Source organism: Leiobunum rupestre, chromosome 1 (genome assembly GCF_980474605.1).
Source record: "Leiobunum rupestre chromosome 1, qqLeiRupe1.1.hap1, whole genome shotgun sequence".
In the NCBI taxonomy this organism is placed as follows: Eukaryota; Metazoa; Arthropoda; class Arachnida; order Opiliones; family Sclerosomatidae; genus Leiobunum; species Leiobunum rupestre.
Genome location: NC_143384.1, coordinates 77928324 through 77952462, shown reverse-complemented (window position 1 = coordinate 77952462; position 24139 = coordinate 77928324). Strand labels below are relative to the sequence as shown.

The window sequence follows — 24139 nt, the reverse complement described above, 5'->3', positions numbered from 1 at the left end:
GCATACCTTTTGCGCTTCTCAAAACACCTTATTATGAAGCCCCATCATTAAATTTCAAACTTTTTAAATGCGTTACAATAAAGGCAGTTATTTTCGAAAATAACGAACTATCCTACCATAATTGGGTCAAGTGCATCGATTTTTCCCATAACCTATTGTTATTTTTGAAACGACTGGCGGATATCAAAGTATGGAAGTGACTGTACTAGGTGGTTCTAAATATTTTTCTACTGGTATAACTTACATAATTTAAATAACAACCATCATTTAATAAAAGTGTTTTATTTTCTAATTTTCCATTATTAAGAACTCGCTTTTAAAAGGTGTTGATATTTAATTGCAATCAGTCATAGGGTTCGTATAATTTAAGGCCAATTAGATATTTAGAAGTATAACAATTCAAGAAAATTGTCTTCATTAGAGGAAATTTATATTTAGAGAAATTACAGCCAAAACATCAGCTAATTTTAAGCAGGTTATAGCATCTATGTTGTAGTAATTAATGGCATCATGCTTGTATTAGTAATTGTTGGCGTCATACTTGTTGTAGTAGTTATTGGTGTCATGCTTGTTGCAGTAGTTATTGGTGTCATGCTTGTTGCAGTAGTTATTGGCGTCATGCTTGTTGTAGTAGATACTGGCGCCATGCAAATGCAATACAAATCTTTTTCACTTGTTCCGTGGCATTCTCCACCGGCATATTTAGCGGAGACGCAGGCTAGTATGCAAACGTGCGGTTTACAAGGCTGGTCCGAAACTCGTGATCCGAAAAAAAACGATTCACTCGGCGGCAAAAGTGCTGTCAAACATAAACGTATAAGTCAGGTTCTAAAAAGTAAATAGAAAAGTATAACCTACCGACAATCACTAAGATCGAAAAGAAGGTTAGAATCCTGTTCAATTTAGAGCAGCGAGGTCCTCTGACGACTGGTGCTAAATGGAGTGAATTACGCATTATATAACTTACGTTACTTGTTGGTTTCTGTGATGTTTGGGAAACTATATATTTACACACTCGGAATGTCTAAGGCGGCCCTGATGATTATCATAGAAACGGGCGTGGTTTACAGCGGAGATTGTCGCTCCCTAGCTACGGCAGCCAGCCAATGATTTTGAAAATGCGTGCGTCATCTTACATTCAATGTAGTTTAAGCCTATCCCGTTCAGACGTTTTAAGCATATGCGAAGACATTCCAAGTTTATACATATATAGTTTTATATCAAGACCTATCCAATCTTCCATAATGCCAAAATGTTGTCAAAATCATCTGCATTTCATTAAATCAAGTAAGAACTCTTTCGCGTTTCTGAGTGTTTGCCAAACTAGTTAACGTAGTTAAATATCGCGATAATTAAAACAACGGATACGTCATTAATTGTAGTTTAGCACTCTTTAATTAAATCCTCGCCACCTGGAGGATAAATAGCGTAATTGTGCTGACCGGGGAAATAAATTGCGGAAACATCTGAAATCAATTTAGTCCTACTAAAGGGCACATGGAACTTCATAATCTCTTTATGATTTTCCTGGCACTCGGCATACTTGGACTAGTCAACGAGTTTCAGATCCCTTTAAGTACCGACGCTTAGTTCGATAGCTCCAACCCTCTACTGACGAAACAATATATAATTACAGTGCACATGAGCGATCCTGTTAAGTAGTGTTGATGACATCCACACGTCCCAATCGTTAATTAGTCCAAAATACATTTTATTATCTAAAAGCTTTATGTTGAAATATTTATTGATAGACTTTTCGATTAGTTAGTCGCACGTCAGATTCCCTGCACTGATGAGCCCCAAATAGGGCGAGGCAGATCGAGTGTTAGAGATTCTGGTTTTTTCCTCACTTTTTAACTTTTATTTGACTCGCAGATCTAGTTGGTCCAAGTTTCACGTCTGTTTTCACTGCTTTCTGTTGAAACGTCAGAATTATTATTGATTCCGCACAAAAGATGTCGAAGCCCGCTGCTTGTGCGGAACAACCGGCACGAGCGAACGCATTTTCGGTCAGTTTCTGCAAGTATATCTTTCCTTATTCAACATTCATGGCGGGATGCTGTAAGGAAATCTTTTGTTGATGCGAAGAAATGAGTTCCAAAATTTTAAAAAACCATTTATCGTCTGCTTATCTCCGGCCACGGTTTATTGTAGAATAGCGGCAATATTTATCTCGTGAGTAATTTCTCGAGATAATCGCGCCCTCTGTTGGTCATATTTTACAAATTGCAGGAGTATGTGTGTGAGGTTTACTGTTTCTCCGCAGAATTGACAATTTTGGGATATTTTTATATCTACTAGTTTGTTTAACATTCGTCGTGTTTGTAATCTCCGGCAATGTAAACGGGAAATTTGCGTGCTATGAAGTCGTGTAAGTTGTAAAAATCCCATGTTATCTACCAATGAGGTGCTTCTGTATAAGTGTTGCGTAATGCCTTCTTTCGTTAGTTTCCATTTGTCTTCAAACCATGTTTTAAAACGTCTTTTACAAATGCTTTTCAGATTTTCCATTGTGTGTGGTAGCCAGAGGTCCTTTTCCATTTCAGAAGCAAGTCGTCTGTCTCCTGCCATCCTATCTGCTTTTTCGTTATCTCCAATCCCACAACGTGCCGGGCACCATAATAGATGTAGAGGTATTTTAAAGAGTGAAGTTTCCTCCTTAAATGTGGTAACCAATGGATCAATGTTATCGTTCCTTTTTAGCATCATCAGGCCTGACTTCAAATCCGAGCAGATAATCACCTTCTCGTACTCACTTAGGTTGAAGAGACTGGCATGTCTTAGTGCTTCCAATACACCAAGAAGTTCTATTCTGGATATTACGGGGGATGAATTAACCGTATAGGTTTCCTCCCAGTTTATGTTTGGCATGTAGATTCCGACGCTAGCTATTGGGTTTCCTGTTTCCATCGAAGCGTCTGTATAAATTATTAAGGCTTTGGTTGTTCCTTTTATTAAATCCAGTTGTTCATAGAACAGTTGTCGAAGCTAGTCACTGAAGTGAAGCCGTTTACCACGAGGTAGCCAGGAGTCCGTAACTTCAAAGTGGTTTTCATGCCATGGTGGGGTTGAAGAGGCACTTAGTTTTATTGTGTGGTTCCACTCATCGTTTTGGAGTTCAGTCAATTTGAGGTTGCATTTAAGATATTGCAATCTCTCTGTCAGTGGTTGTCTTCGACGGTCTTTGTTATGTTTTTATGTCGAGTAAAAACATATTTAAATGATCATAATAACAAAGAGTTTATTTACACATGTTACAGAGTTAACACGCTCCGCCTACTCCTTTAACTCCCGCGTATGCTACTAGATGGCACTTGTCTAGGGAACGGTATATGTACGAAAGTTACGTTCTGGCGGCACATTCAAATATTTAAACTAAATATTATTTACACAATATCACAGTCTTTCAGCCTTTTTGGGAAAAAGGTTTCCGGCTCTTGATTTGTGTTTGTTATACTCTGGCAGAGTTGAGGGATGAGTAATTCGTCAAAACGGTCCGCCAAAGGGAGTATAGCTCCTTCTGCATGCATAGCATCTACATTAGTAGATTGAGGTAGGCCTAAGATTATTCGTAATGCTGCGTTCTGAATTTTCTGTAGAGGTTTAAGAGTTGTTTGTGCGGCTGTAGAGTACAAGGTGGGCCCAGGATTGTCTCATAATTGTTCTCAACAAGTTAAGGCTGGCTGTGCATCTGGCTACAATGTTTGAGATGTGTTTCTTCCATGTCAGTTTCTGGTCAATCCATATTCCTAGGTATTAGTTGAATGTCCCTAGTAGTTCTTTTTCTCAACGTGATTACCAAGTAGCTACTCTTATTTGTTTGTAATTGTAAGTTATTAGATTCAACATATGCCGCCACTAAATTGAGGCTTGACTGTAAATTTGTTTGGACTTTCTGGAGAGTGGGTTCTACCGTCCAACAGGCCATATCATCTGCGTGTTTTCCTCTACTTGTGTTATTTGAGAAGTCGCATCCCAGTTCGTCTATCATAACGTTAAAGAGTGTCGGGCTGAGAGGGCTTCCCTGTGGGAGGCCTTTATTCAGGACGAATGATTCTGACCATGTGTCTTGCAACAATATTTTAACGGTTCTTGGAGATAAGAAGTTGTGGAGCCATGACAACATGTGTCCATGTATACCTTTCTGATTTAGTTTGTTTAATAGGATGTTCGGGTGGACGCTGCCGAAGGCATCTTTTAAATCGAGATACACGATTCCCATGACCCTCCCTGAGGATAATGTTTCTTCTGCGAGCCTGACTATCGTTTTGGGTTGTTCCAGCGGGTTTCTGCCCTTCCGAAATCCCGACTGATCTTGTCCAATTGCATGACTCGTTTCCAGTAAGTATTTAAGTCTATTGTCGATAATTTTATCAAAACGTCTTTTCAGGCAATAGAGCAATGTTATTGGCCTGTGATTTTCTGGGAGGGTATGATCCTTTCCAGGTTTTGGAAAAGGGAGTATAAAGCCATCATTCCAATTGGGTGGGTAGTCGTGGGAAATCAGGATTTTATTATTTTATTTATAGTGTTGGGAAGGTTTCTCAAAATTAGACATGATATGTTGTTTTCTCCCGGAGCGGTGTTTTTTTGTAGCATTGAGCGCAGATACGTATTCCTGCCGGGTTAAATTGTTGTTATAGGGTGAATCTAATTTGAGGGAAAACCCTCGGGTGACATCGGGTAAGGGTGGGTCCATATTATCAAGGTAGTATTGAGAGTGATAATAATGTCCTAGGGCATCGGCGGCTTCTTTTCTGTCTGTAGTAAAGCCGAGAGCTTTTCTTATAACCGTTGGGGGTAGTCTAGGATAGCTTCCTGTCTTGAACCATTGTACTTTCTTCCAAAAACACTAACAAATGTACTTTCTTCCACATGGTGGTGACGGTGGTTGCCGTTGTAATTGTGTTACAATATTTTTGGCAGCTATTCCTTTTTTCATCCCTTATGGCCCGTCTGAAACGAGCTTTCTCTCTCTGGTAATTCGTTAAAGAGAGGAGAGATTTCTCTTTAATGTGTCTGTGTTGGTAGCTGTTGACCAGTTTTTGTTGGCATATCAAGTCTTTAGTCCACCAGGGTGGTTTTTAGGCTTTAGGTCTGATGGCTTGGCTGTCTCCAATACTGTGTGGAATATATTTGCCCGCTAAATGCGCCACAAGTTGTTCTATGTTTTCCCAAGAAAAGAGATCTGACAACGTGACCTCTATTGATGAGGCCTCTAGTCTGAGGTTGGCCCAATCAGCTTTATTATAATACCACTGGCAGCGAGATGGAGAAATAAATCCTTGAGACGAAGAGCTTGCAATTTCGATAGTGATAGGGATGTGGTCACTTGTCCCCATTAGATGTGTAGACCAAGAGCAATGAGAAGCGAAGTTGGTGCTAGTTATTGTAAGATCGATGGCATTTGTTGGTTAGAAGGCAGAGGGTGCTAGTATCAAGGATCCATTGACCCAATTTTCTGCCTTGAGGGCTAGTAAAAGCAGCGCCCCACAGGGGATTCGCACAGTTGAAGTCTCCTAGTAATAAGAATGGCTCTGGGGTATTCTGTATGAGAGTTTTTAAAAATTCCAAATTCGCTGTGCCATGAGGATCATAAAGGTTAAATATGGTCAGAGTCGTGTTGTCGCATGTTATTGACACTCCCATGACTTTTAACTCCGAAGGCGGTAGCGCTTATAATGTTGCCTTGAGTGATCTTGCCGTGAGTATTGCCACGTCTCCCCCTCTAGTCTCTGCAGAGTCTCTGGTTGGACGGTCTCGTCAAAAATTATCAAAGTTTTTTATTGGATGACTCGTATTGTCTGTTGGTTTTAACCATGTTTCTTGTAGGGCTATCACTGTCGGTTGTAGGGTGTCAATTGCAAGGAGTAAGTCAGCAGCATGTGCCCGAAGGCTTTGAATGTTCCACTGTAGTACTGTGAGGTGTTTATCTACGGTCATCCATACCGGTGGATACCTCCAAGGAATGGAAAGCGTAGTAGATAATTAAGACTCGAACGTGTTAGGTCTTTACGGTCACATGAAACTCCTTTGCAAACGGAAATACGATTAGCTGAGCAACGTCAAAGGACAGCTGCTTCGAGATCGCGAGAAACGTCTTCGCAGACGTAATCGCGCAATGACAATTAATAAAGCGCAAGGACAGTCACTTAAAACTGCGGGAATTAATTTAGAAAACCCATGCTTTTCCCATGGTCAGCTTTATGTGGCGTGCTCAAGAGTTGGAGCTGCAAATAACCTGTAGATACTTACTTTGAGCGGATAAACTAAAAATATTGTGTACAAAACGCTTCATCATAATTACATCCTAAACTAATCTAAGAAAACAAATATACAGGGTCTTTTTTTTTGCTCGGAAAAGTGTTTTTTTTCAAAAACTATTTATAGTACCGATTTCAAATTTGGAAGGTCAATTCTCTATACCGGGGGACATCAGTTTGAGAAATTTGAGCGTTTTCGGTAATGTTTTTCACCAATTTTGAAAAATTATTTTTCGACCACTAGGTGCGAGATAAAAAATTTCTATTATAAAGTTGTAAGCCGTCATCGAAAACCCTTAAAAATTGTTCACTCGACGAAAAACAACTTATTTATCAGTGAAAATTCGAGCTTGAAAAATTTACAAGTTGGTGAAGCCAAATTACGATTGTTTGAAACGATAATTGAAAAGGGAACAAGTCTAATACAAAAGTAGTAGAGTTTTCACACTTGAAAAAATGTACACGTTTGGTTTTTAAATGCAGATATTTTATTCACGCTTTCTCTACCATTTCTGGTGTGACGTCTCGGCAAGCACTGATTATTCGTCTAATGAGTTCCTCCCTAGTTTCAATGGGCGTGGCGTATACCTTTGCTTTAACGAATCCCCAGAGAAAATAATCCAGCGGTGTTAGGTCAGGTGACCTTGCTGGCCAATGCACTGGACCATTTCTCCCTATCCACCTTTCAGGAAACTCGTTGTTGAGGTGCTCAGTTACATGCCGGGAAAAATGCGGAGGGGCGCCATCTTGCTGAAACCACAACTGACGTCTTTCAGCCAATGGAAGGTCGTCGATTGCGTCACTCAGTTCGTTCTGTAGAAAATGAAAATACCTTTGGCCGTTGAGGTTCGTCGGCAGGAAAAAGGGACCAATCAAACGGTTTCCAACAAGTCCAACCCAAACATTGACCCGTTCAAATTGAACCTGGTGATGATATTCAAAACCCCAATGTGGGTTGATGTCAGACCAAAGATGGCTGTTTTGATGATTAAAGGGCCCATCTCTAGAAAATGACGCTTCGTCGGAGAACAAAACATGGCGCAAAAATTGTCTATCTTCTTGGACAGCATTTAGTAACCAGTTGCTAAATTCATAACGTCTTTGATGGTCTCCGTCAATTAGTCCTTGGTGGAGCGTAGCTCTGTATGGGTGATAGCGATTCTTACGAAGAATTTTCCACACACGATTTGCAGAACAACCCAAATCAGCAGCGGCGTTAGCGCAACTGTGACGAGGATATGCCACAAAGTACGCGAGTACATTGTTCTCGAAGTCTAAATCCGGTTGACCCAATCCGCGAAACCTAGGTTGCAAGTTACCAAATTGATTGAAATCGTGAATTGATCGTCTTACTGTATTTACAGATGGTGCTCCATTTGGATGTCTTTCTGCGAAGATTTCAGTCACTCTTCTAAGGTTTTGCGCTGCTTCTCCATAGTAAATGGCAACTATCTCGGTACGCTCAGCTACTGAATAACGAGGCATTGTTCGAAATATTATCAAACACTGATAATAATCTCCCAAAGTTTTCCTTTAAATACCCAATGCATGTTTAGGATTGACCTATAGCCTCGTGTTTTTTAAATCCGGTCGTTTTTTTAACCAAAGTTTCAACTGGATTAGGTAATTCGGTTTCATTTATCGTTTCAAACAATCGTAATTTGGCTTCACCAACTTGTAAATTTTTCAAGCTCGAATTTTCACTGATAAATAAATTGTTTTTCGTCGAGTGAACAATTTTTAAGGGTTTTCGATGACGGCCTACAACTTTATAATAGAAATTTTTTATCTCGCACCTAGTGGTCGAAAAATAATTTTTCAAAATTGGTGAAAAACATTGCCGAAACCGCTCAAATTTCTCAAACTGATGTCCCCCGGTATAGAGAATTGACCTTCCAAATTTGAAATCGGTACTATAAATAGTTTTTGAAAAAAAACACTTTTCCGAGCAAAAAAAAAGACCCTGTATGTTAATATGATATTTTGCGCTATTAAACGTTTGCAATTTAAAAAAATGCCTATTTACTATTTAAAAATAATTTAATATGCATATTTAAAGTATAGTGCATGTTGTTTCCGTTTTCTAAACCCAAATTAAGCCGCACTCACACTATCCAACTTTAGGTCAGCTTTCGCGTTCATACTATACAACTCGTCAGCTTGGTGTTGGGTGCGTTTGGTCGGCTAGTTTAGTTCGAACGTTAGACGCATGAGGTCGTTTATATATCATTAACCAATCAGAGAAACGAAATTTAGGTAGAAGCTGTCTGCTTGTTTTTCTGATTTGGGAATGTTGGCTTGGCTCAATATTGTGGCTGGTTAAATTTATTGTTTTGAGTGATAGTTAATATGGAGTCTGATGAAAAAACAAAATTGCTTTATTAGGTATTGTTTTGATCGTAAAATAAACAAAGGGGGAAAAAGAACGAACAATTAGATTAATTCTGTTATAATTAAAAGGGAAAGAAATAGTTATAAAACCGAGGGTTAGGTCACTTCCTTGATTAACGACACATTCCTCGAAAGATTAAATCCGATTTAATCGTGATTGTTTTGATTAAATTCAATTTAATCACGATTATGTAGATTAAATTCAATTTAATCACGATTATGTTGATTAAATCACGTTTAATCATGATTAGAATGTTTAAATCTGATTTAATCCTGATTGAAACGATTAAATCGTGATTAGTATGATTAAATCGCGATTAGAAATTAGAACGAGAATCAGAATGATTATATTGGTGATTGCAATGATTATACTTGTTCGTAATTAGAACCAGCGGATAAGAATAATTTAATATGTGATTAGAATTATTATTTGGTATTTACCGCCGACGTTGAGGCCGACGTTTACCGCGATCTCGTATCTCGTTTTCTTTTTTCGTGATTTGCACTCAGATTAAATGATATTGTAAAATGTTTCCTTAAATCTTTGAAGAAATGTGATAGTAAAAAATCCAAAAGAAAAAAGATACAAAGCTGTGATAACTTGTTTAGGGGTTTTCCCCCGAGCTCTTTGTTTTTTCCCCTTCGATAAACATTTGTTGAGGTTAACGGTAATAGTTAGTGTAGGGAGCTGTTGGCCTGCGTGGCTACGGTGGCTTGTAGGGCCCGATGACTTAGGCCCTAGGTGGTGCCTTGGGTTTTAGCCTAGCTGATTATTATTATTAAAAGCTGTGATGTTTTCGGATGTTTGAAATAAAATGTGATAAGTTATTTTTACAATCATTTCAATCAAACACAATTGTGATAGAACTATCAATATTCATAATTAATATTAAATTATCGTACTTTAGTTTTTATTTTACTTATAAAATCTCGATTCGACCGATTATATTGATTAAATCGTGATTAAAATGATTAAATTTGATTAATATGATTAAAATGATTAAATCCTGATTAAAAAAATTAAATCCTGATTAAAAAGATTAAATCATTATTAGAATGATTAAATTTTGTTTAAATCGTGATTAGATTTTTTAATCTTTATTACCCTGATTTAATCACGATTACCCTGATTTAATCAATTTACTATGATTAAGACGCACCCAAAATGGAAGTGAACTGTCCCTCGTATGAAACTTACGGTTTCTTTTACTAGCAAACTTTCTCCACACGTCGTCCGCTCACTGCGATTTCACACGTGATCGCATTGAAGTCACTTTTTCTCGGTTTCTATTGGCTACTGCCACCTGACTAGCTAGTCTGCCTGATTTTAATCGCCTCTCTTCCCGATTCAAAGTCGGAAACTTCCCACACAAAAATCTTATCAGGTGAAACATTCACATTACCGGACTTGTCGGTCAGACAAAAATCGGGCAGCTAGTCAGCTGACTAAAGTTGGATAGTGTGAATGAGCCTTACTCAACTAGCTGAAAGCCCGGCCAATTTTTAGACACTGACACTCTCACTCTGATCCAACTTAAACTTTCAACTCCGACTTAGATAGTTATATTTTGAAGTAGTAAATTCCGCCTTTGGCATTGAGGAACTAAGGCGGTCGGTGCTTAACTAGACCTTGACTACGCAATAATTTTTACTTTTTGCCATCCATATGATTATTGTGTAACTTACGCTAAAAGGCATAAAATTCGAAAATACCAAAAAATCAAATTGTTTTTTTCTACTCACTGATCAAAATGATAAACAGCGAAAGCGGCAATATTTTGGGCTTCACACTCATTTCTTTCATCGCTGGAATTTGTATGGGGAACTGCCTGCTGGTGCCACCGAGAAGACTGCGCTTTAGAATAACACAAAAAGATGCCTTTTTAAATACGCTCAATAATAATAACCTTCATAAGCACGAAATTGCAATTAAAAAGCGTCGCTAAATCAAACTCAGGTTTCAGCACCTCGAGACATCTTGGAATACTGACAATAGATTCAGTCGATCCCAGCAGTTATTTTCTAGGAACATATTTTCACGTAAGTAGTCGCTCAACTGTGAAGTTCAAAAATTAATGTTGCGTTCGTTACTTTGCTATTTCAAATTAAATTTGCCCAAGGTATCTTTTAGAGCCTGAACGGATTGCGGATACTCCGTGAAAAATCCGATCCGTCCAATCCGTACGGTTACGGTAAAGTAATCCGTAGCAATGGACAAATTGGTCGGTTGTGGATTTTTACACCTTAAAATTTTACGGATTGGATTTTGCTTTGATTAATCTGATCCTAAACGGATTTAGATTTTCAAAACCCAATCCGTCCGTGATCCGTACACTTCGGATCCAATCCATCCGTGGCCCTTTCTCTTCGGATATAACCCGTAAGCGTTCAAACCGTAAGAAACTTAATCCGAACCGTCCGATCCCACAATTAATATAATACAGTTTGTGAAAAAAACGGATGAAGGTATCCGAATATTTGGACGGAGTGGTCGGTAACGGTTTTTAACCTTTTAACAATTCACGGATTAAATTTTGATTCGATGAATCCGATACTGAACAGATTCGGGTTTTCCAAATTCAATCCGTCCGTTTTCCGTTCACTTCGGATGCAACCGTAAGCGTTTTTATGCGTAGTAAATATGATTCGATCAGTCCAATCCGAAGATAAAAACGCTTAAATTTGTACGAAAATGGACTAATATATCCGAATAAAAGGATTTCTTGGTGAGTTACGGATTTTGACTTCTTATTCGCTATACGAATGGGATTTTTCTCTATGAATCTGATCATAAATGGATTTGATCGTAGTTTACGAGACTAGACACTCTGGTCATCGTAGTTTACGATATTATGTATCACGGACCTATATACAAGAGTAAAAATCATGGCTACCATATAGTTCATGAGATCAGGCCCGTACGCAGCCGCCAAAACTCGGGGGTGCTTAAATTCTTTTGGGGGGTGCTAATTTTTATCTCCCCACCTATGAAATTAGTAAATATACTAATCCGGTTGTAGCCCTAAAATATCCGTCAAAACATTTTTGATAAGCTGGTTCAATATTTCTACAATTGAAAAGTTTTTCGGGTGCAGTGAGACGCGCGAAAGCAATTTTCAAAAACTTTAGTAAAATGGTTTCAAATATTAACTGATACTAGCTCTCTAGTAAAAGTAATTTTCCTTTTTGATTAATATACCAATATTTTAGATAATATCTTTCGGTAATTGAGCAAACGATTTTTTTTGGTCAGTCGGATTGGGGATTCTCAAGTACTCATTTGGGGGCGCTGAGCATCCCCTGGCGCCCCCCCCCCCCCCCCCGTGTACGGGCCTGCATGAGATAGTCTTACGAAAGAAAACATCATGTTGCTCCGTCTAGTGTCAATACGCGCGACTAGGGTCCCCGATCCTATGAAAGTTCGAAATTGGACGGATTTTGGTTCCTCATATTCGTAACCTGAGGAAACATTTTGTGCAATTCAGCATAAAAATGATAAGGTTTGGATGTCTCGAGGGTGGGGAGGGTTCAATTCGAAAGTGTTCGAGGTCAAAATGACACTGCGCCGAGAGTCTGCAGTCGTATAAACGCCCCATTGTGCAGAACGGTATTCACGAGAGAAAACACCATAATTATCACATAATCGCGAGTTCTTACTCTATTTAGAAGTTACGGCAGCTGGCCCCTGTTGTTGGAATTGCTACTTGCAGGGAGACTACGCGAGGTGGTTATCACCGATTTTGTTGAAACTCGAGGTTTAGGTAGACCTTATGGTAGTATGAAATTTGGCAAAGGGGAATCAAAATTTGCAATGGGCTTTAGTTTTCCCATGGCAACCGAAAATTATTTAAAATCTACTTTAAAAAAGAATGGGATTTTTGTGGTTTCACAGGGTACTTACTTACTAAAAACATTTTCAAAACTTACCCAAAAAGATGAATTTGACCTATTTTGGGTAAAACTGATCAAGGATTTTGGGTAAAATTGATCAATTTAGAATAAATTTTAACAACATTTGGGTAACCGAGAAAATCCCATGCTTTTTTAAATGGAGAGGTCAAAACCTTTTCGATTGCCATAAGAAAACTAAAGCCCATTGCAATTTTTCCCTTTGGCAAATTTCAAACTACCATAAGGTCTACCTAACCCCCGACTTTCAACAAAATCGGTGATAACCACTTCGGGTAATCTCCTTGTAAGAATTACCCTTTCCCCATTCGCCCTGGGTCCCGCGGAGTTTTCCCCGCTTCCTGGATGTATAATTTGAAAGCCCTTATTTTAGGTGGTGACGTTTTGAGTATTTTATAAAATGCCAATTTCACAATAAATGTTTTTTAGTATATACTAACTTTTTGGTCTAAAGCCCCGTTCACACTACAAGTAAATGAGTTACTTGATTGTATCCAATTAATTGAACGCAAGAACAGAAATATTTAAACAGTAGTTACAATTTTTTCTGATCACACTCCATGCCAGGTTCCTATAAAGAGGGTCAAAAGGGGTAATTGTCGTCAAGCGCCATAAAAATAAAACGGGAGGGGGATACTTTCAATTTTAAGTAAAAAGTCTGAAATTGAAAATAAAGGTATTTTAACCTCTTTTAAATTACGGAAATGTTTTTGAAGCAAGGTATTATTGAACGCGAGACATTTTGGGCGGGCGGAGTGGTTATAGCTTTCATCTCGCAGCAAGGGGATCCGTGTTCGATCCCAACTTCTGACACTTAGTGAAAACTCGGAACAACACCTTCTGCGTTGAATTTGCAAGTTATCTCCTCTCTTCGGTTTCCCCTTCCGAAAAACTTGTTGAAGTTAACGGTAATAGTTAGTGTAGGGAGCTGTTGGCTCGCGTGGCTTGCAGGGCTTGCCACCGCCCTCCTACGCATTGTAACCCGGCCACCTGAATTAAAGGCTTTAAAAGTCACTAGATGACTTAGGCCTAAGGTGGTGCTTTGGGTATTAGCCTAGCTGATTCTAATTGTGTCGGCCGAAAGAGGCTGAGAGGGGAGCGCGAAATGTTTTTACTTTTTATCAAGTCGCATCGTCGTCATTTGTCTTTTTTTGGGTTATAGTGTCTCAATGATGTGATCAGGCAATTGTCTGCCCCCGCGGCAACATTCCCAGTAAACGACGTTGTAGTTATGTTGCCGGTGTGATTAATAATGAACCATCATGCCTCGAATAGGATAATTTTGTTAAAAGTCATCAATAATTTAGTCGATTACCGTTTGTCGTCATTTGTAAAAGTAAGTAAACTGTAAATTATAATTCACAAAGCTTTTATTTTACTGTCAGGAAGTAGAGCCTTTTTAAGATAGAATTTTCGATTGTTGTTATTGTTTTTTGGCTATTTGCTTAATTTGTGATGGTCATTGCGACGGGTAATAAGAATAAGAATAATCAGCTAGGCTATTACCCAATAACATGATAAACATTATACCACTTTTGGAAAATAATTAAGTACATCCTTTCTTCACTGTGATTTGTTGACACTTCAATCCGTTTTAGAAAATTCAATATGTGGAAAGATAAGTAAAATGCGAAACTCTCCTATTCGAAGCCAATGTCCACGGATGGATTACATTTTTTAAAGCCCAAATCCGTTCAGTGACCGTCTTGGTTTCATTCAACCAAATCCAAACCGTCAAATTGTAATCCGTAACTGACCAATCCATCCAATTATTCGGATATGTTCATCCGTAATCCTACGGATTATATTTTTTCACAGATTGGATTATTTTAAATTACGGATTGGATCCGAAGAGACCGAACCACGAACGGATTGGATCCGAAGAGACCGAACCACGAACGGATTGAATACGAAGTGTACATACCACGGATAGATTGGATCTGACGTGAATGGACCAACGACGGACCGGATTTGGAAAACCCGAATTCGTTCAGTATCGGTTTCATCCAATTAAAATCCAATCCGTATATTTGTAAGAAGTGAAAATCCATAACTGACCAATCCGTCCAATTATTCGGATACATTCATCCGTAATCCTATGGATAGGATTTTTTCCAGGTTGGATTATTTTGATAGTCGGTTAAGACAGATCGGATTAAATTACTTACGGATGCAACCATACGAATTGTATCCGACGTAAAGAGTTCACGGACGGATTGAATCCTAACTAAGTGATCACAGACGGATTGGACTTTTAAAAACAACGATCCGTTCAGGCTCTAGTTACTTTCCTTGGAACTTGCGGGTGTCGGGGTTGTAAGAAATTCCTACCTTCTCGTCATACTGTGTGTCAGAATTTATAGCTCGGTGTACCTAGTAACAGAGACCATACCACCGGAGGCCTATCACGATAGTGCTCTACGCCAGCGTCCACCTAGCCCGGGCAGGTGACAAACCCAGCATGGGTAGTAGAACCCTACTACTGATGGTCGCACCATTGACGCAAGCCACTCAACCCAGCAGAAGGAGCAGCAATGGGTGGACCAAGCCCCATACTAAGGAAAACGCCAAAATTCTTATTCACATTAAGTTCGAACGTAAAACATGTTACCTTAAATTGAGGTTTTAGAGTAGTACCGTTAACTACAATTGTAAGCCAACTTCTTGAAAGCGTGTAAAGAAACTTCGTACGCAATAACGCTACGTATATGACTATACTTCGAGAGATTTCTCAACAAATCCTTTCTTCAGTGACGTGAGCCGTTAGCGACCACGTTAACTATACCTTCGGAAATATGACCGCTTATTTTTATATTAGCTTCAACGGATGAGTGAAATTTAAAATCAGTTTTAAATCAACCAGTAATACTTTTTCAAAATTAATAAAAAGGTGGTTTCTCCATTTCAAATTGAATTATTTGTGTGGATTTTACTGGCAACCGGATTGGCCAAAATGAGAGGCGAGGTATTGTAAGATTTAGGCAGAAGAGTATTTAAGTTCCTTCCTTTAATCGTAAAATTATAAACACCGCTCTTACGTCGAATATTTATTTTAAAACATTTTATATTTACATATGTTACATCCAGATTAGGATCGTCTAGAGCCATCTTAATAAATTAAAACAATCAACAAGTCTAAAAATATCTAGAAACTACGACATTGCTTCCGAAGCCTTGGGGTTCCTGTTCGGACATGGAATAACCTTTAAGGTGTAACCGCTGCTTGTGAATCCGCTACTCCGACACTTCCGGGAATGGTCATTTGCCTTCCATGGTGATTATTAGTTGGTACTCTCAACTGGACTTCCGACGCATTTGCAGCCTCAGAACCTGTCGTAACAGCAGGTGGCTGAAGGTCACTCTCGGAACCACCAGTGCCAATAACAACCGGGGTGTCGGGACGAGCTCTATTGGTCCAGGCGAGATTCAATTCCGATAACTCCGTATCACCGAACACGAAAGGAATAAAATTGTAAAGCGACGGAAGGAAATTTTCCCTCTGATCATTTTTCAAGGTGTTCTTTTTCAAGTTGCCAATTTCTTCAGAAATAGGAAGAAAAGGTAAACTGCCTTTGACAGTAAAATTTTTAAGGGATGATTTTCTTACCAGTACCCGTAAAAGATAACTTGTCCTCGGATAAAGACGTGGATTGGAGCAGGAGAGTCATAAGGTCGTTTACCTTTTTGGCTTCGATTGTATACAGAGAGTTAGTGTCGATTAGTCCTTGGTTTTTGTCTCTGCATTTTCCACCAAGTTCTTTTCTGCCACAATTATCGTCCAAGAAAATGCCAGAGAGACTGTTCACAGTCCTGGTATTCCCTACTTCGAATATTTGACCATCTGATATTTCGTCCTCCAAAAGCTCATTTTCCATTGGCAGCCTGTCGGCAGATTCTACATCGATGGTATCTTTTTCTACGGTAACACGTGGGTCCTTCTTTGCTTCTTCGGGTAGGGCCTGAAGAAAAAAGAAAGTTAGTTACACCTTAACTAAATTACCAGTTTATTTATAAATATACTTGGTTAACCATGTCACTCTCCCCTCCAAAACGGATGTTGCTCAAGTAGTTCGTCACTGACGGCGGCCTGCGCCCAAGTTCTCCAGATGAAACGTCATTTGCAGGATGCAGCTGCTGATGATGTAATCTAAAATGGTGGTGAGGACACTGTCGTGCAGCCGAATTGGCGAATCGGTGGCCTTTAAACAAATAGGTTGGGGGATGGTAAGCAGGATACACCGGGAAAGGTTTCAATGGAGCGAACGTGGGAATTGTCCAATTATAGTTATGCGGCTGGAATGAGTTTACTGGAGACTGGAAATGGTTGAATGGCGCCCACGTTGGAATATTGAAAGCTGGATAAGCTGGCTTCAATGAAGACGTTATATGAGGTTGGTTCACCGGCGCCCAGGTATTCGTAACATTTCTGGTAATTACTTTTCGATCTGCTTGATTGAAGAGAAACGCAAATGGGGAACTGATCCACGGTTGAGTTGAAGGAAATTGGATTGGAGTGACCGCGGGTAGTGGTTTCAGGGATGGTAAAGTTGGTAACGTCGAAGGAGCCCATGTCGTAAAAGCCTGGTACTTTGTGGAATTCATTTGTTGCGGAGTAGATGCTGGATAGAATTTGGCCGTGGAATTAAACTACAATAGATATGGACTTTCAGTAAATATAATTGCTTACAATTTATTACCATCACCTTTATCCCAGATTTTCCGAGCGAGTTTGTGTGAAATGCTCTTGCGGGAAACAAATTTCTTTGAACTAAGTCATTTCGTTCGCCTTGAGTACCAACTTCGTACTTAAAAATTCTTTCGTTCTCCAATAGACCCATTTGCAGAGATTCATCCAGCTCTTCACATTTCCGTGAAAGTCATTAACAAATGTCAAATTTAAACGTACTTTTATGAAGTCTCACCTTTCAAGTAAATTGCAATTGGCTCCGAAGAATTATCAGCTGAGCACAAACATCCCATAAGAAGAACCGAGAGGATCGCGACTACCTTATCCATTTCTAATGCCATCAGTTAGCGATACAAACAACTTGGTTGACCGTTGTGTGGGAAAAGTAGTTGATATCTCCCCTTTTATACGTTGAAATTAACAAAAAAAAAACTTTAAAATATCCCTCACTGAAATTTTTTAAGTTAAAAAATCGGAAACGATTGCTGACGTAAGGGGATTATTATTAAAAATTAATAATTGCTGACGTTTTCACACTGATTTTTCGAAAAATATAAATAATTATTTTGTAATGAAAGGAAGAGAAAAAATGTGTTTGTTGAACCGTTAGACATGTTAAGCGTCCACTCGAAAACGTGAACGGGGAAACTTGTAGGATTTTTGTTTGTTCTGGTACAAGTTCTCCCGTTCAAGTGTGTTATCTTAAATCTTAAGAAGTATTAAAACCATAAAGAACTCTTTTTCTAGAAAATGTACAACGTCAAAAACACGTAACCTAAATCGTAGGAGCTCGGGATATTCGATTAATGTTTATTTGTAACTCGCAGTTCGTCTTCTCAATTTTGAATTGAATAGATAAACTTTAAACTAAAGAATATTTCATTGTTACGTTAATTTAACTCAAAATGTTTCTAGTTAGGTATACGAGTATCAAACTTTTATTAGAATTGCTACAACTACCAGTGGTTCAAACAGTGTTTGAAATCGTCGTCACGCACTACAGGCACTTGAAGAAAACCAATCCGCTATTGGATTATGCCAAGATCGTCACCAGGCCTTTCCAGCGCTTAAAAATTGTTTATATACCATTAACTCGACTGGTGACCTCCTTTTTCGTCTTCTTAAATAGAGGATGTTGTTTCAAAAGTAAATAGTTCCGTTAGTCAGGTATAACTTATGGGTTTCTGATTAGTTGTTTTAACAGGTAGTACTAATTCATATGCTCTATTTAAGTTTTAGGAATCGCTACTTCAGACTGACTTTGAACCACATTTTTTTTCCGATATCAATAAGAGGTTAGCTTTGAATCTTTTTCAATATAATTTTGCTAAATTTATTTAAAAAATTTTACAGTAACAAACTGTTCCAAAATGCTCAACCTTCGATTTTTAATTTTTAATTGGATATTGAACTGTTTGACGATGTTTCAAAGCCACCACAAAGTGAACCTGAAAAAAACAATTTTAAGTGATGATGATGCCACGGATTATGTGATGTTGGTTAGTTATAATTTATTGACTGACAGTGACCCGGAAATGAAAATAGGAATCTAAAGCAACTTAGTTGGGAAATGAAAAAATTAACCCAATCGAGACTTATTTCCAAATTTAATTGAAAAGGGATTTTTCTTCTGAAATGCATTTGAGACTCAACAATAAGGCCGCAATGGGTGCGGGAAAATGTGGTTATCCTTACATCTTCAGGGACTTAAAGTTTATAGGCAATTACGAAAAATGTTCCATCTAGCAGCTCCTCGAACACTGAACTCTTGGATCCAAAATGTGCCCTGCAAAACTGGGTTTCAAACAGAAACAATAGAATTATTGAAGTTTTAAGTCTAAACTTTGTCAGAAGAGGATTAATTAACGGTTGTTGTTGTGGGTAAATGTCGTTTAAGGATGGTCTGCAATACGATAGAAAAACTGACATACACTGTAGTTGATGGATTTGAAGACTACTATAAATCACGAACTTCCAGTTATTTCCAACCATGCGGCTGTTTTTATGATATCAGAACTTACGCAATATTGGAAGTAGATTTTATTTTATTACTTTGTAACAAACTCGATGAAAGTGATTTTTTTCAAAAACTATGTTTTCTATAAAGTGGAAATTTGTACTGTATATTATACGTGCCGGGGGACACATTCTACCGAAATTGCATCTAAATCGAAAAATATTTTCACGTTTTTTGAAAATTTAAATTTTAACCGCTAGGTGCTATAAGAAAATTGTCAATGAGAAAATTGTAGAAATAGCGTTGGCGCTGAAAAAAAAAGACGTCTTTTTCACTGAAAAAATACGACTTGAAAAAGTGACAAGTTGGGCAAGCTAAAATAACTTTTTTTGAATTCCATTGGAAGAGTAGTGTAACTTTATGAAAGTCAGAAATTTGTTAATCTGGTGTTTAATGCAGTAACCACCGCTGAAAAATCGAGGAGACAATGGCGAAGAAGATATTACACGGTTTAATTTCGTAGGATGAAAATGCGATTTTTTTAAATTAATTAATGCGTTAACGCTCACCGTCACATGGTGGTTTTGCCAACGCTTCGACAGTCCTAGCAACTGCGAACGCGTAGATTTCGAGAAACTGCGTACGCAATGATTAAGCTTTGCACGGAAAATGCGAACGCGTTCGCAACGGACAGACACACAGACGGACACACAGACATACTTTGTCCCCTCGGAGAGGTAAAAAACCATCCAAACCAAACCCAACCGCAAATTAATCCATTAACCCTCACCGTCACACGGTGGTTTTGCCAACCCTTCGAGAAACTGCGAACGCAGAGATTTCGAGAAACTGCGTACGCAATGATTAAGCTTTGCACGGAAAATGCGAACGCGTTCGCAACAGACAGACACACAGATACGGTGATTGTATAACCCCTCCTAGGGGACTTTGGAATTGCTTCCGCGCCTGAGATTTTTTCAAAGCATTTCGTCAAGTGTTTGACTCAGCCGCGGGTACCAGACCACCTCACGATGACTTTTTAATTTGGGGTAAAACGATAGAGGTGCATGACTAAAATTTGTACGAAGCACTAAACAGGCTATCAAAAGTAAAGGCAACGTTGAATCCGGCAAAATGCGAATTCCGAGTTAGATCTGTAAAATATATAGGATAAATTATCTCAAAGGACGGAATGAAACCCGATCCAAGCAAAGCTGAGGGCAAAGCGAAAATTCCAACTCCGCAGTCAAGAGCAGAAGTGCAGAGGGCCTTAGGAGTAGTAAACTACTTGGGGCAATATGTTCCTAATTTATCGGCTCACACAGTGCATTTACGCAGTTACCTAAAACTGAACCTTGATCCGCAGTGGTCAGAGGAACATGACAAGGAGTGGAAGTACAACCAAAACGTGTTAATGAGCGAGCCAGTTCTGCAGTTTTATGACCCGTCGAAGAACACTAAGGTCTCAACTGATTCATCTAATTACGGCCTGGGAGCAGTGCTGCTCCAAGATCATAACGGACTATGGAAGCCTATTGCGTATGCGTCACGAGCTCTAACTGATGCTGAGACTAGATATGCGCAAATTGAGAAAGAGAGCTTAGGACTTGTATTTGGATGTAATAAATTTCACAACTATATATACGGAAAATCAGTGGTCCTAGAAACCGATCACAAGCCTTTGTTAGCAATGGCCAAGAGACCTATAGCTGATGTCCCTCCAAGACTACAGAGATTGTTCCTAAAGTTAACAAAATACCAGTATAAGCTAGAGTTCAAACCATGTAAAGAATTAATCGAAGCCGATGCACTCTCTCGTGCAACTTTACCAAGTCGGAAAGAAGACTACGTGTGGCAAAATGACACAGAAATACACGTAAGCGAAGTAGTAAAAATCTTACCGGTATCTAGTGCAACGCTAGAACGATTACGTGACGAAACTGCTAGAGATCCAATTCTACTGTCCGTGGAAGATCAAATAGCAGATGGCTGGTCCACTGTAGATTCTAAATTACACGAGTACGCCTTAGGGAAATCTGAATTAACCGAAGTAGACGGATTAGTTCTTAAGGGTACAAGAATCATAGTTCCGAAGAGCTTACAAGCGGAGATGTTACGTCTTATTCACGATGGCCACTTAGGGATTGTAAAATGTCGCAGACAATCTCTCTATTGGCCAAATCTAAATTCCGATATTGAACAAAAATGTAAGAGTTGCGCAACCTGCAATAAGCTACAGTACATTCCGCAACACGAACCTCTGATGATGAGAGAAACTCCAAGTACGCCATGGGAAAGAGTCGGAACTGACCTGTTCCACCTTTCAGGCAAAGACTATATTGTGGTTTATGACTCGCACTCTTCATACATAGAAGTTGAAGCTATGGGATCTACAGCAACAAGTACAGTCATACGAAGTCTTAAGAGAATTTTTGCATGATACGGAATACCGGTCGAACTTTTGTCTGACAATATGCCGTTCGATTCAATGGAATTTCGGCAGTTTGCGAAAGATTACGATTTCAAATCGACGAAATCAAGCCCGAAATATCCGTGATCCAATGGGCTAGCGGAGAAAGGAGTGCAGATAGCTAAACGTTTGTTAAAGAAAGCCATCGATTCGGGAGCCGATTTCGAACTCGGATTGCTGAGTTACCGTAACACGTCGTTGGATCATGGCAAACAGTAGCGGCGCTAAAGTTTTTTCACAGGTGGGCTAATTATTTTGTGGCCCCTAAGAATTTTGTGACCCTTAGCGGGAACCTTGGATTGACCATATTTATAAATTATATTAATCTTATATTTAATTAAATATTTAAGTATTTTAATGTAAAATTTGATCGTGATCAGGAATTGAACTCGGGTTGCATTGTTACCATGCTGATAGTTCACCGCCGAGCCATTGACTTCCTTAGGGAAAATATTAAAGTAAAGTAACCATTATGATAAGGCGGGTTTTGTTACTAAACGGATGAATACAATATATGTGGATATTGTTTATTGAACTTTGTTTTTTAATTTTTGTGAATTTCGTCGGCAATTGAACCGGGAGCGCGGTTTTAAGACTTTGATTCGTTGCCGCTGTGTTATTGATTCCTTTTTCGTTGTGTAATAAATCTGTAATATATTATTCAATGACGTTGTTAAACTCTTTAATTGTCAGTAGGTTTAGTTTTTCGGATACTCTTTTTTTAATATAATATGTATCTGGGTTTTAGGCAAAGGAAGGGTCGTATATTATTTTTACTGATCGAGATAATGTTGTTTTTTGTCTATTCTTTGCTCTTATATTTTTATCTTTGGTTTTTTGAGATTATTTTGTTTCCACGAAAACGTCCAGTTTTGCCGGGAGTAGTGGCTCACTCCTGTAATCCCAGGCGTCCGGGAGGCAGAGTTTGTGGATGGTCGTGTGAGGACGACTACCAATTCCCCAACGGGTGGTCGGAATACTTCCGCCACGGGTGTCCCCACACCTGTCCCCACGTATCCCCCCGTTGGCGTGGCCGTTACACATATCTCGCCTGATTAATCAGATGGTGTTTCGCCGGGCTCGCGGTCTTCTCAGACTCAATCAGCCCTTTCTTCCTTGAATAAAAAAAAACGTCCAGTTTTGGAGGAGACTTTAAGGTGTGTAGGTCGTGTTGTTTAGTTTATCCGGTTTCATGATAATAACGTAGAAAATTCCTGTTTGTTAATGGTAAGGTGTCGCACTAACTTGTAAGTGTTCCGTCTACGGTCATTTATTGATATACGAGCTGTGGCTTTCTGTGCTTTGTGATGGTAAGTTTTTCGCTTCTTAATGTTAATACATTTTTTATTGGTGTGGATATTTGGACATCTACGATTCCTAATGCAGTCATTGATTTCCTGGGTGTGCGAGTCATTATATGATATTGGAAATTGGATGGTATTGGTCTTTTTCATGCGGTATGTGTCACAACGGCAACAGGAAGTCTACGACTCATCCACTACCAGATGTCGAATATATTGCTATTCTACGGTATCTTCATCAAGGGCGAGTGTTGAAATAAAATGAGCGTTAAAGATGCGGCAAGTATTTCGTAAGCGAGAAAAAAAAAATACCCTCTCTAGATATTTATTTGATTAAAAATGGCTTCGTATTATATTTAACTGATAAACTTGTACTGTAAATAGGGTTAAATTCAATTGTGCATTGGTTTAGTACGTCTAACTTGCTGTTGTAACTACTTAATTTATATTATTCTGAATAAATTAAACTCTGTTGTTTCGTCTCAATTATTTTAATTAAAATAAAAATTTTATACCGGGCGGGATTGAACAGGAATTACGTTTTTATTAAATAACCCTGAATTGCGGCGATATATCTTTAAGGGTCATCTCGAGAAATTAATACCACTAGGGACAATTCTTAAGAGGAGAGGTATATTTTGGCTTTCCAATTTGTTCTTTAATTAACTTGGTAAATTATATAAATGATATTGTATCATTAGAATCGTTACAGCTAAGCTAAGAAAACTTGTCTCGGTCATCGAGCCGAAAATACGTTCTAGCGCATGAGCGAGATATAGCATTTTCAGCCAATAGTGTGTTTCTTTCTTTCCCAGAATGCTTTGCGAACATCCCAAGAACCGTTGAAAATTTTCAGATCAATTTATTTAACGGTGTATTTGATACAATGCGATTCTAATATTATCCATTCTCTTTGAAATGTTTTATGTTTGTACAAAGGATTTTAACTCAGAAAAACACTTAGGACGCGCAAGGTCTAGCATATTACTTCAGAGCACATCACTTGTCGATAAATAAGTCCAGTTTATGAAGTTTATGGGAATATAATTACAGATCTTGCCCGTTATTTGATTTCACTACTTTTATGGCCTAGAGTAATATAGGACGTGACGTTTTTGATTAAAGGACCTTGCAATTTTTAACCGAATGGTTTTTGGGTGG

The 24139-nt window shown here is 38.7% G+C and overlaps 2 protein-coding genes across 2 annotated transcripts; both read right to left on the bottom strand.

Annotated features, from left to right (window-relative positions):
- Positions 1–266: 266 nt before the first annotated feature.
- Positions 267–10530, bottom strand: LOC149966715 (uncharacterized). Its single transcript, XM_090153917.1, has 3 exons — positions 10398–10530; positions 859–933; positions 267–799 (listed from the first exon to the last, which is right to left on the bottom strand). The coding sequence occupies exons 1-3, from the start codon at positions 10456–10458 to the stop codon at positions 486–488; spliced, it is 450 nt and encodes a 149-aa protein (XP_090010043.1). The 5' UTR covers positions 10459–10530; the 3' UTR covers positions 267–485.
- A 5238-nt stretch (positions 10531–15768) lies between these two features.
- LOC149966714 (uncharacterized) lies at positions 15769–17625 on the bottom strand. The gene is made up of 6 exons (XM_090167588.1): positions 17486–17625; positions 17267–17421; positions 17001–17210; positions 16584–16931; positions 16171–16522; positions 15769–16103 (listed from the first exon to the last, which is right to left on the bottom strand). Exons 1-6 carry the CDS (start codon positions 17589–17591, stop codon positions 15769–15771), a joined length of 1506 nt encoding a protein of 501 aa, XP_090023714.1. The 5' UTR covers positions 17592–17625.
- Positions 17626–24139: the final 6514 nt, after the last annotated feature.